The 13,419-nt window shown below is 39.1% G+C and overlaps 2 protein-coding genes across 4 annotated transcripts in view; both read right to left on the bottom strand.

Moving 5' to 3' along the window:
* Positions 1–374, bottom strand: part of PNISR (PNN interacting serine and arginine rich protein) — a 25,552-nt gene extending 25,178 nt beyond the window's left edge. For both annotated transcript variants that reach the window (XM_041414834.1, XM_041414835.1), the window contains exon 1: positions 229–374. The gene's annotated coding sequence lies outside the window, so the exon portion shown is untranslated. The remainder of the gene's footprint in view (positions 1–228) is intronic.
* Positions 375–6,326: 5,952 nt separating this feature from the next.
* The window catches only part of USP45 (ubiquitin specific peptidase 45), a 47,359-nt gene continuing 40,266 nt past the window's right edge, over positions 6,327–13,419 (bottom strand). For both annotated transcript variants that reach the window (XM_041414830.1, XM_041414831.1), the window contains 5 exons: positions 11,633–12,302; positions 9,878–9,975; positions 9,420–9,506; positions 8,826–8,979; positions 6,327–7,440 (listed from right to left, as the gene is read on the bottom strand). In XM_041414830.1, the coding sequence (XP_041270764.1) occupies positions 7,307–7,440; positions 8,826–8,979; positions 9,420–9,506; positions 9,878–9,975; positions 11,633–12,302 (1,143 nt within the window). In that variant the 3' untranslated portion in view covers positions 6,327–7,306. The remainder of the gene's footprint in view (positions 7,441–8,825; positions 8,980–9,419; positions 9,507–9,877; positions 9,976–11,632; positions 12,303–13,419) is intronic.

Here is a 13,419-nt window from a genome sequence, read left to right as displayed (position 1 = left end):
GACGGGCAGCGGGGGAGGGCGAGCGGCTCTCGGCTCGTCCCTTCTCGTCCTGGCCGCCGGTTTCCGCTGTCGGCGCCGCCGGTTCCTCACGCCCGGCGGGCAGCTGCAGCCGCCACCGCGGCGCGCGGCGCCCTCCCGGTTCGGCTCGGAACGAAGGGGAAGACCGGGTCAGCGACGCCCGCCGGCCCCCCGGGAGCGCTGGCGAGCGCAGCCCGCCCCGTTACTTACGCGCTCCCCCGCCTCCCGCCGCCGCCGGTGCCGCCGCTCCGCGGCCGCGCTGCCCCCGCTATCACTCCTCGTCTTCACGGACAAGACAATATGGCGCCCGCTGGCGCTCACCCGGAAGTGAAAGGCGTCACGGTGCTGACCCTCGCCCGGCATATACGGGAGCCTGTGGCCGCCATCTTTGCTGAGGGCGGCTGGGCGGCGCTTTCCGTTCCCCTCGCCCCGACCGGAGCGCCAACGCCCGAGCCGCCATCTTTACTGCGGGCAGCACCGCCGGTCCCGCTGCGGGCGCGCTCCGGGGCAGCCGCGGCGGGACAGGGAGGCGGGGACGCGCCCCTGCCCGGGAGCGGGGAGAGCCGAGCGGGATTCACCTTCCCGCCTGCGGTACTGTGGCTGCACGGGTGACTTGTAGTCGGAGTGTGATCCGTGCTTCCATTACGGGGTCGGCATGAAGAAGTTGATAAAGCTGGTAGCTGCGCCTGTAAGTGCTGTAAGTACTAATGGACAGGCTCCGGGCAGTGGCCCTACTCTGAAATACATAGTAACTTAATATATAACTTAATGTGCACAGCTTACAGGGCGTGAGCGTTCAAAGTCAGGCCGGTGTATGGCTATAAGGGAGTTTGTGAAAAGGACAATTCTCCAAGTTGTTTATTCTCAATATCCAAATTCACTTCTGTAAGTTCTACCTGGAATTTTTCCTTTTATTTTAGGGCATGAAGGGGAAAAAAAAATCACCTGCAGTAAACAGCTCATCTTGTATCTTGTATCGACACTGGGGTTGATTCTGCAGGCAGGGACTGAGTAATTCCGTTCCTTTGTGTGGAGCAGAGGTTTCCATTAGCTGGCACATTACTTACCGCTGGGATCACTGCCTTCCCTTCCTTCAGCGTCACGGATGTAAAAGCCTAAAACATCCACAGTCTCTCTGATCATTGCATTAAGTTATATTAATATCCACACGGAGTAACAAAATTAAGTCTTATAAATCTAGAGAAAATTGAAGGATTCAAGAAACTTTTGTAACGATTGTCAGTGCCAGTTTGGCTACATATTAGTGTTGGCTGAAGCATTCTAGATTTTCCCCTCTTTGTGTCACATGGAATGGCAGGATTGAAAATGCTTTCCATGGACAGAAGCGTTATGAAAGTTTTAAGTCTGTTGACTCACAGCTGGAACTCTGGAGTGATGCTTATGGATGGACAAACTTCCAGCTGCTACTGAAACCGGGCATGTGAAGGAGTCCCACTCTTGGTCCTGGTTTTATCACAGAATTGCAGAACTCAGTTCTTGTAAAGGGCACAAACTGTATCTGTGTCCTTTGCCACAGAGGGTAAGGCAGGGGAAACGAGAGGTACACCTTAAGTGTCCACGGATATGGCCTCATCTCTGGGAGCTCTTCCACAGGCAGGTATGATGTGAGACAAAACACAAGCAAAAATACATTAACTCAGATGTTCAACATACAGCTTATGTTTAAATAACACAGCTTTCCAAACGGCTGTTTTATTTACACATTTTTCTAACAATATATAACACATGAAAAGACAAAATGAATAGATGACAAATGCAGCTATTCTCTCAGAAACTTGTTAAAGCACCTTGGTTAGACAGGAAAACTGATCAGACTTGTGTTTAAGTACAGTCTGTATGTAAGACCCTGTTTACTTAGTAATATTTGGAATTAGAAATCTAAAAATGAAATGTACCATGTATCAGCACTGTAGTCAAATTCTAAAAATACTATTTGCTATTTAAATACCTGCACAGTAGAATCAGAGTATTAGTTCAAATAGATGAAAAAAGTAAATGAATGAAACTAGATGAAAGTTTTAACATGCTTGATTTATTGCTCACAAGTATTTTGAACTTAGCAACAAGATTTTTGATTATTGGATTGTCTTTTGTGTAAGTGCAAGCACACATGAACATACCAGGGATTATCTCCATGTATAAATGACAGCAGAATCAGAACTCCGCTTTGTGGAATGGCTAAATAGGGAATGGTGGCCATTGACAGGGTGGTTTCACTACAGAATACATTAAAACAATTCCCACGTTACACAGCTCAAAAGCAAAAAAAACCTAAACAGGCAAAGCAATGAGGTAATTGCTAAGAAGTCATAAACTCACTCAAAATAAACGCTCTTGTTTTCTTTTAATAGCAGTTCTGCATCTTTACATTTTGTACTAGAAAAATACTGGAAGCTGCAATAGATGTAAGAAACATTCTTGATACTTAAAAGTTAGTTTTTTCTACTGCTATCAATGATGATGGAAGTATTTATAAGTTTATATAAGCGGAATATACACCAAGTAGTTAAGTGGCTACATAGCATTGCAATGGTTTTATTATAACATAAAAATTCACTTAAATTTCTTATGTAATGTTGTACATAGAAAGTGTTTTGACTTGCACAGATATCCATCTGAAAATATATTTTATAATCTCATTTACAAAAAAATAGATTATGAATCATTTTGAATAATCACTTTTCCACTATTTCTGCAATTTGTTTATACAACAACAGGAGAGGTACAACAGCTAGAACAGCTGGCAAAATGACAGCCTAAGACATGGTAAATAGACACAGAAGGAACAATAATCTGTTCTAAAATAATTAGACTGAAATCGTTCCCCTAAAGGATAGTGGCCTTTCTTTCACGAAGATGTACAAATCTTTGCACAAATGCATAAATGTGTACAGGGCACAGCAAAATAGAGTCCAGATATTGAAAACTAAGGAGTATCAAATCTTTATTTAATCAGGGTTGTTGTAACAACTCTCATCTAAACATTATCTATCTTACTTAGTGTAGACTTTGGTTATGATGTTGTTAGCTGGAATACAGATAGCTAAAACTGAGGTGTGCTACCACTTTTTAATGAAAATTGAATTTGTTAATTATTGTTAACAGAAGAGTTGTATTTAAATGCTTTCTTTGTTCCCATCTAATTTGTTTCCTTTTTAATACATCATAGATTTTTCTACTAAAGAAATTACTCCTTTCTTATTTTGTTACCAATATGTTCAAATAAGATTTTTATAATGGGTTGAGAATTTAGATGCATTAATTTCATGTCCCTTTATGATTCAGTTTGTGTATAAAAAAGAAGCGTACAGAGAAGCAAATGGTGAAGTTAAGACATTTCAGCCTTTTAATGAATTTATAAACCACTCTCACCTGCTACCACTTGAAATCCATAGGCAAGAGCACTTCATTGATGCACACAGAGGGTGCAGATGGGAAAGGGGAGGAAGGCTGGCAGACTGCATGGATTTAATTTTCTAAACAAAAGTGATTACAGTGTGTACGTTTTGGGCGGCAAAGTTCAGGGTTTGTTTTTCCTTCACCTCTATTTGTAGCCATCTCTTAGGAGACCAGACTAATGCAAACATGATGTCTGTACACATATTGTAGACAGGTTAGTATAGTAAATCTCCCCATCCTTTTTTTGCCACTTTTGGTGTAAATGATATATAAATCCAAAGATAACAAAGCTCTTTCTTACAATCTGTACTAACTCCTTAGCTGATGCAGTGGTCTTTGTTGATGCCTCTGTTCTAGGGAAAATTGTAGAGGGTTCCAGTTGTCCATATATCCCATAGGTGAAGTATTCCCATTACTTACTGATGAGTGAGGAACTATTTAATTTGAATCCTTTGTAATTGTTCTACAGGCACTGTCTTGTGACTGGTCAGCAGAGAGTTGCTCAGGGGTCAGTACTGCAGCCTGTAGGCAGAGCAGGTGTGGTGGTGGGGACAGACCAGACTACAGCTACAGCAGCTCTTCCTGCAAGAGCTTTGCAAGCTCACAGAATAAGTGATGAGATTGGGAACCACTATATCATGCTGAAGGATCAATGAAAGCAAAGACATTGACACAGAGGCTTATGGAGATCCCAAAAACATAAAGAACAAATGGAGCTGATGAAGAAAGCAGTGGTGCCCTTGTGAGAACAGAATGGTGGGATGAAGAGAAAGCTGTTTTGAAGCTCTGCCACGTGAAGACCCAGGCACTTTCTCAGGGTGGGAGACCACAAAAGTATGGTGAAGCTCTGTAAAGAGTACATGCTGTCAGCCCGAAGAGATTGTTCGTTGGTAACATAAGACATTTTAAGGAGTCTTAAACTTTCAAGCCCTTCACTTAAATTCTGAAAACATACAGCTTTTCAATAGCATGCACACATCTGGTAGTTGCAGGAAACTGCCAGGTCCTTGACTCTAGAATCATATTTAACATTCTAGCACATATGTGATGTATACTCTTGTTTTCCCAGAATGCTCTGAGCTTCTTTTCCAATTCCTAATAAAAAATTTTAAGTCTTCAGTATGCACATTTATGTAGTTTCTTTAGAGCCAAACTTTACACAAAATAACTTAGGTCTGTGTAAAGGACACTGTGACTTGCATCTAAAATTGTGTGTGACATCTTGCATTGGTCATCAGTTTTTTCATTGTGAAGACATAACTTCAACTATTGCCTTCCTTTTTAGAGAATGCTTCCTTCTATCATATTTTTACACCTGATTCTGACTCAAGGCTTACAGAGTTCCTGCCAACATAGCGTTTTATTTCAGCTCAGAACACCTCATCCAGGAACAACAGCGACGGCTATCTTGAATAAAGGCATTGGCTCTTTTTCATGGCACTTTCTCTCTATGTTGTATAAAATACCTGTAAATACAAGTAAATGTTCCTTGGCTGTTAATGAGAAAATAATCCTGCCGGCATCTTTTATGACATCCTAGGCAGTTATGTCCACTTGTGAAAATTTCACCAAACAGCTTGCAAACTCCAGTTAAAAAGGAGCAAAGACCACCTCAGGAATTTCCTGAAAACAGCATTAAAAGTAGGAAGTAACAGGTTAAGAACCTCGTTCTGTTTCTCTCCTAGTTGCGCAGTCTAGGGAAGTAGTTCTAGGCTAAGGAGTGGAGTAATACAGGTACCTAAATTCAGTAGTTTTCCAGAAGTCACAAAGAGAGCAACGTCAGGTGTCAGCTACTCACTCTGAGTGCATTAGGGTGGAGGATTCACTCCGTGTGTCCTCCTAGCAGGGTTGTGTCACATAAGGGATACTTAGTTGCCATTTGCTAGACTGTTGCCTGGAACTAATTCTGAGTTTTGATCAGCTACGTACAAAGAGGATAAAGATGTGTGTAGGTAGATGAATGGTATGGGAAGATAAGGAGCTAGAAGAGAATTATGGTATTTTAACCAACTCTCATCTAAACATTATCTTTCTTTTTTACTTAGTGTAGACTTAGGTTAAGATGTTGTTATCTGGAATACAGATAGCTAAAGCTGGCTGCTTGGTTTCTCTGATTTTTACTACTTTTGGATAGACTAAGACAATTTTAATTTGTACAAGGAAAAAAACATGGTTTTGCGCAAAACACATAGCCTAATTTTGATCTAAACAGAGGAGTTTTCATTTTGAAAATAAAATGTTGTACAACCAGAGGTTCACTCCATTATGACTATCAGTTTTATGGCCTAACAATCCCTAGTGCCTGCACAAGAAGGTGCAAGTCATGTGGCTGTAAGATACACCCTAGAAGTTTGAGCAAATGCAATTCTAACAGGTTGTGCCATTTTCTTATGCAAAAGAGGGAATGCAAGTGGGATGAAGCTCTGAAACAGAAGTAGAGAATAGGAGAGTCAGGAAGGTAGGTATGACAACATGTGGTACAGACAGTAATAGGGACAGCATGTTTTTTCATTAAAAAACATTATCATAAATGAAAACAGTAAGCATATATTAACATATTTTTTTTCTCTACCAAAGAGCAAGTCATACAGGATGGAACTGTTACAGAAGTAATTTGTATTTAAGCAACTGCTTGTTAAATAAATTAATTACCACATAACTTCAAGTAGTCATCAGGTCACCTTAGAATGTATCTGTTACCCTCTGGGATGGAAATGAGAAGTTACCAAAGGAAGTATCACCTCAGAACAGGGCAGTCACACAGTTTACAGAAACCTGTTCTGCCACTTGGACTCCTGCTGTCCCCCACTGCTGACAAAAGGAAGTCCAGACATGTATCAGAGGGCAAAAGTCATCATTTACTGTCCAACTCACACACACAGTGCAAAAATAATTTATAGTTTATTACTCCTGTGAGAAAAGTATTCAGGAACAGATAAACAAGTTCATGTTTGGAACCAAAAGTAACAGAATTTACTGAATTACACTTAAACTCTATACATACACAAGCCTATATGCTGTACATTGTCATAATTGTGAAGTTGAAAAATTACTAAATACAGAAATTATTTGCAATTCTCTTTCCTAGAAGGTAAAATGACAATATCTATTGATGGATTTATGGTGTGTGCATACATCTCATAGGATATACTTACGCACACCAAGTACATATTTATATTGAAACAGGAGTACATTGCTATACCAGTGCCAGTTGGAGACAACTGAAAGGGTACTGGCTATCTGAGGATTCACTGTCACTATTTAGAAGCCACGTTTTCCCAATCTATTCCCAGCTCTTATCAGGAAAGTGCACTGAAGCACTACCCAGAGACAGCTGTTGTCACTCCATTCTGGAAGGACTCTGCTTTCCAATTACTACGCATGGAAGCGACACTATTTGACAGGCTCTTGTTTGCAGAAATCCTAACAGCTGACATCCAACCCTATGATGGGAAGGGTCTGGACTGGATCAGAAGAAGTTGAACACTTTGTATTCTTACTGTACACCAGCAAATCCAGGCACTTAGCGCTATCAGTATTTCTATTCTCAACTGCTCTAGAACTATGGGCGAAAGCTTATCTGTATTATAATCAAAAACAAACTTTCCCTAGACCTCAGTAGGATAGGACATCATCTTACATTCTAACAGTACTGCATTTTAAGGAACCCAGGAATTTTACATGTTTGGCAAAGTGCATACTTTAAGAGAATCATTCAGATATTTATAATAGTTTAACTGAACTTCAGAGTCAAAATATGATAAATTCTCTACAAGATAAAGGCACAATATTTACAGGTACTCTTACCACTGCAGCTTTAAATAAGATAAACTAAACACTACCTTCTTTGAAATTAAACTGATAAGAATTATAGTAATAATCTTTCATAAAAAAGTAGATATGCTTGTGCATTTAGTACTCTTGACTCTGGAACCATCTGAACATGGGCATCACTAACGTACACCCACTGTCCTCCTGACGCTCCCATGGCTTCTTTTAAACCTGAAATGCAGAAGCAAAAGAAAATTTTTTCTTGTCTTTCATGACATCATCAAGCAAATACAGTGGCCATTTCAAAAAAGCAAGAGAAATTTTTAACGTACAAGAGTAATTCATTACTTGGATACAGTCTGCTATTCAGTTTGAAACTTACACGTCAAATTGGTGGAAGACAATGCCTAGGAATGGATGCTGCCATGGCTTTTTTCATAATTTTTTAGAAAGCCTAAGACATTTCCAGTACAGCTTGCTGAGTTCCAACAGGAAGTTATACTAGAACACAACCAATTCTGATATAGAAAAAAGGTCTTATTTTAAAAGCTGACCAGTGTGAAATTAAGAACATGAAAAGATGTCATTTGTTCTAATAATCACTGCAAGATAAGCATAAGACTGAAGGAAACTTTGATTTCATGAATAATGTAAAATATTGTCTTTCTGGGAAATGAGCTTCAAATACAAAGTGATAATACGTAGGATAGAAAGGATAATGCTTTGATTCTCACTTTCCCCCAAGAAGGGAAACAGTAAATATATTTACCTAACACTTTGACAGCTTAACATATTGTTGCTGCTGGAAATTTTTCATTAGCAGATTCTGTCCTGGAAATTTATTTAATTCTTGTCCTAGGGTGACTTAATGATGCTTGTATCCCCAATCATCTGTTCTGCATATCTGGCAAGTTAATAAGAAAGAACTAGTGTGGTGTTCTCAAAATGCCAACAGAAACCCTACACCAAATCTTGTATCTTCCATGAAAAAGATTCTTGCTGTTCACATTAAGCCACAGTATTCCAGATTTTTAAGTATTAAAAAACTCTCATCCTAAAATACCTAAGATACATAAAATGCTCAAATATTCAGAAAATGTAACTTAATTTAATGTAATGGATTTGACTGGTGTACTAAACGATTTTCAGATACCAAATATGCCAAATAATTAAATTTTATCAGGCACAACTATTCATCAGGATGTATTATTTTGAGTAGGAAAGAGAGGAAAGTTGTCCCTCAATTATCTGTTTAATAGCTGAATCAAAATTCCATTATTCACTCAGTTCTATATGGGATTAATAGCAGAAGTAGGATATGCATTGTGTGCAACAACAACAAAGAATAATTAATAGAATCATGGGTTGGTTTGGGTTGAAAGAAACTTCAAAGATCATCTAGTTCTAACAGCTCTGCCATGGGTAGGGACACCTTCCCCTAGCCCAGGCTGCTGAGAGCTCCATCCAGCCTGGCCCAGAGCACATCCTGGGCTGGGCTTTTTACAACTTGTCTAAAAACCACAATTATTCTCAGATAAAAAATTATTTGCTATAAATCCCTGTAGACTGTTACCTTTGGTTTACAGTAAAGGAAAGGAAGCTCTGTTTGTACATACCCAGAACAGTTTTAGTGGTAGAAATATGCTCCAGCAATTTCTTGGAGGATGTCCTGACTTTCACATATGCCGCATAATGACCGCCTCTCATTGAGCCACTGTGCTCCACTATTCCATAAAGACTGTACAGCACTCTTGCACCATCCATAACATTCTGCATTCCCAGAAACACACAAAACAAAGGTGAATTATTTCATGATAAATTCTACTGGCATGTTAAGTAGGTATCAGCAGTATGATTCCAAAAGAGGCAAACAGCCATCCACAGCATTTCCAGCAGCAAAATATCTCTATTACAAGTACTCAGTAGTCTTACTAATTTAGTTATCATAGAGGCAGTAAAACTTGTCTTAATGCTGTTATACACACCAACATCACCAGGGCACCACAGCTTAACTAATACTAGCTAACATCTATGATGTTCTTTATATGAATGGGATTGCACACAGTTACAGGTCTGATCTCAGGACACTATCTGAAAAATTCACTCCACAATTTAATTAAAAATCATCATCATCATCATCAATCCAATTTAACTTGTGATGAGGACACCAACTGCTGAAGTACAACAAAAATCAAGACTTGAAATTGTACCTTGCAAGATGCAGCACAAAATGGCGCTAAGTCTAGAATCAATGGGAAATCCACATGCCTGTTTACTTTCCGCAAACTCAAACCAGCCTTGAAAAGAAAAAAAAGAAAAACTGTAAAATAAATATTTTTACAAGGTAACTTTTTAAAGCTAAGGTGTATCATTATACAATTAAAATGAACCAAATCCAAGAGTAAGATTTTAACTGACTTAAACCTTGTTATGTTTCCAATACAGTGCTACATGTAACCTGACACACACACAAGTGGTTTCCGTGGATACATCAGGATGGCTAAATGTACTCTGAAGGTGTTAGAGTAATCACAACAAACATGTTTCAAACAGTGCTTCTACCAGGTCTCCATCTAAAAAGGCAGTATTGGGATCCACAATGACACTTGAAGAACTGCTTGTCCACCAGTGGGGCAGAGCAATATACAAGAGGGGTCTGGCCTCTTACCTGGTGGAATCTTTTCAGGTGGAGAATAAGAATAGCAGGAACTGAAGAAATCAGCAGCTGTTTCCGAGCATTTGTGTAGACACCTTCCATTTTCTTTTCTGTATTTATGAACATCAAAATAATATGTAAAGTGAAGGCAGTCATACTGAATTTTTAAGTACTTTCTAAACATCTGACAGAATAGATCTATGCTGTAATGGTTTTGTACTTGTTAAATAAAACAGAAGGGAAATGTTGTGGAGTAACAAAAATATTTTCTCATTTTTCTAGTTATTAGTAAACATAATCTGTGAATCTGAGCATTATTTTAGCCAGTCTTGTGCAAATCAGATCAGAAGCTGGAAGGCTGTCCACTATCTAGGTCAGCTTGCACACTGAGATATCTACATTTTCTGTTACTATAGCACCCAACTTTCCTGTTAAAACCTAAAATAAATGGATGATGCCCGGATAAAAACTGGAAGGCACAAGTCTCTTTATCTGTGTTAATGTCCTAATCACTAAGAGTGTAGTTTTCCATTCTTCAGTTCCTTCTGCATGACTACATACTTCATCGTTATTTAAGAAAAAGGTCTGAGGAGGGCTGTCTACTTCAGGAAGCTGCCTAACCTGCTGCTTCAGCATTCAGGACTGGGATATGTGGCCTCCAAACCCCCTATGGTGCAGAAGGCACGGAACACAGTAGCACAGTGAAGGCCCTACAGAAAAGCTCCACAGTAAAAGAGAACATACCACCAGAATTTGTTTTTGCAGAAAAACTTAATTTACTGGTTTTACATACGTTCAAAAGAAAATAGTTGATTTGAGGTATAAAGGAGCACTTAATGTTTGATTGGGTGACCTCTTACATCTTTTGTTTTAGAAGGAAAAAAATTAACGATTAGTTGTGAATTGATTTTGCTTTTCCATGGTGCCCACAGAACCGAGGGTTATTTATACAGCACTTACAGTCCAATGATGATTAAAGGAATGACTATAAAATGCAAATAATTTTTCTGAATTTACTCATGCTTAGCTTGTATCCCTCCAGATATCTATCACAGTAAACAGGCAATTTTTTGTTATGGTATGATCTCTCTTTATTGTATTTACAAATTATCAGAAGAGCTTAAATTTTTATCCTTCTGAAATTCTATATATAAAAAATCCAATCCTCTAGTTCTTCTAAAATGTTGATTTTTCATTAAATTTGTTTTTCTTACTCAGTGAACTCTGATGGTCCACTTGGGCTATACAAGCATCGAGGAAAACATTTTCACAAGAAGTTCCTTCTCTCTCATCTCCATTTTTACTAATTTTTGGATATTTTTTTTTCTCTCTTTATTACAACTCTCTTCTTTTGCCTCTTTTCCATACATAATTACATTACTTCCCTGAGTATGTAAGCTACTGGGGCCAAATATTACAGCATATATTCCAAAGCTTTGAGGATTGTAGGGAACAGAAACAGCAGCAAAGATTAGTATTAAGAAATGCACATACTCGCTTTCCAGTCATCTTTAAATTCTTTATCTTGGATAGAATAAAGATGCAAAATTATTTCTATGTTACATCTACCGTTATGTTCTAATATAAAAATTAGTCCTGTTGCCATCGCCTGATGAAGTTTGAAGTTGTTACAAGCAAGTTTTGTTTGGAGAGACATTTTCTATTTAACTACAGCAGGGAGGCCCATGCTGGAGCAATGGAAGAGCAGCCAGCACCCAGGTTTTGGGAGGCAATGCTGGGAATTGTCCAGAGGTACAAGCGCTTTACCTGTGGAGTTGGTTTTCTTCTGATACTTCTGTTTCCTTTCTGTGCAGCTCTCACATAAAAGCTTGTTGTTCCCCATTAAGAGCTCTACAGAGGTGAACTGGTAAAGGCAGGACTGAACAGAACATTCCTTTGAGCTAGTTATGTAGCTTTGGGAAAGTGTCTGGAAAGCATTTTGAGGGTTTTGTGATAGTGAGGATTTGCCTACTGAGAACATGGAATTATTTGATAAACCCAGTGCTGGATCTCCACAGCTTGATTTTTTATCTTCATTTACAGGATCGCAGAAGCTAAGCTTGGATATGGAACTGGAAATCATCTCTTCGTTGCTCTCGCCTGGCTTGTTGTGCGGTGTTTTAGGGTTTAAGTGGTTGACATGCACATCAGACACACTGCTGGGTGGGCTCAAAGCTGTTTGCTTCGAAGCACTTTCGCTTTCTGAGGCTTCACTGTCTGCATCAAAGCTGCTTTCGGAGCGGCTGGCTTCCTTCTCACTGCCCTCCGTCTGGCTTCCATTGACAGCCGCCTCCGCACAGGGGTCTTTGGGGTACAGGACGCCAGAGCTACCTTCCAGCTCTAGCTTTTTGGCCTTTTCCTGCATGATAACAGGACTTCTTTCTTCTTCCTTTGAGGAAGCTTTTCTGGCAAGCCGTCTCTCATGGTTCAATTGATTCTGTAAATTATGGCATTATTAATTCAGTAATAGAGGGGAGAAACAGGAAGCAGATTTGTAAGCGAACAAATCTTTCGAAACATGACAAATGTAAAGCAAATTATTGGGGGGTTATATTGTTCTATATTCTCCATCTCTCATGTTTAAGACAGCTGATTTCCTTAAGATGTTTTTAAACTAACTTAGGATTAGAAACCTACATCCCAGTCAGCTAAGAGCATTATACTTACTGTGAGATCAATACTTCCCACAACTAATTACTTTCACTTTGTGACAGCTGTAGATGGCACATTTGAAGTGGTATTCACTTAATCTAATTTAAGCTTCTAAAAGGTCCTCAAGTTTAAGTTGCTACCCTGAACTCCCATGAGAGGCCTTAGTTGATGAGCAACTCCAGAAAAAATTCAACTCGCCTTACAGGTGGTTTGTTATAGAATTAACTAAGGCATCCCTAGGAGGATGTTTGCTGATTTCAGTATTACCTGAAGTTGACTTTTTTTTTAATCAAGATTGCAAGAAGAAGTAAAAGATTGCTTCCACAGAAAACTACTCCTACAGATTTAGAAAACCAAACCCACAAAGCTACCATAATTTTAGGTGATTTGCAAATGTTCCTGACTCTTTTCTTGCCTTCTCTTGTTTGGTTACTTTCCAAAAGAAACTAGCAACTTTCCTTCCCCTTTTTTTCGTTTATTTGAATTGGATCAAAATTCCAGTGGTACCAATGGGAATCCTTCCATTCATCTCAACAGTATGAGTTTTAGGCCTCTTCTTCTGTAACAATCAGTTTCTGCACTACTTCTTTCCATCCTTTCCTTTTTCGTGTCCATGTCCTTTTTCTACTTCTGTCTCATTCTCTTCTCCTATCATTCTTTTATATTTTGTGTTTTATATGTTGTATCTTTTCTTTACATATGTTTAATGTGTTAGGACTTGATCCAGGAGAGTTTTTATGGTACTCAACAGAGCACAGACCCTTGCAACAGTCCCAAAAACAACATGAATTGAAACTAGCCTGCAGATTATTTTTTTTCCTTATAAATGAAACCCTGTAACGGAAAGCTAAATGGTTACCAATGACTGTCATTTCTCATGCTTCTAATGATGACCTAAATAT

Source organism: Onychostruthus taczanowskii, unplaced genomic scaffold (genome assembly GCF_017590055.1).
Source record: "Onychostruthus taczanowskii isolate IOZ18803 unplaced genomic scaffold, ASM1759005v1 scaffold48, whole genome shotgun sequence".
Lineage (NCBI taxonomy): Eukaryota > Metazoa > Chordata > Aves > Passeriformes > Passeridae > Onychostruthus > Onychostruthus taczanowskii.
The sequence above is the reverse complement of the archived record's forward strand: the minus strand, read 5'-3'. Positions and strand labels throughout refer to the sequence as shown.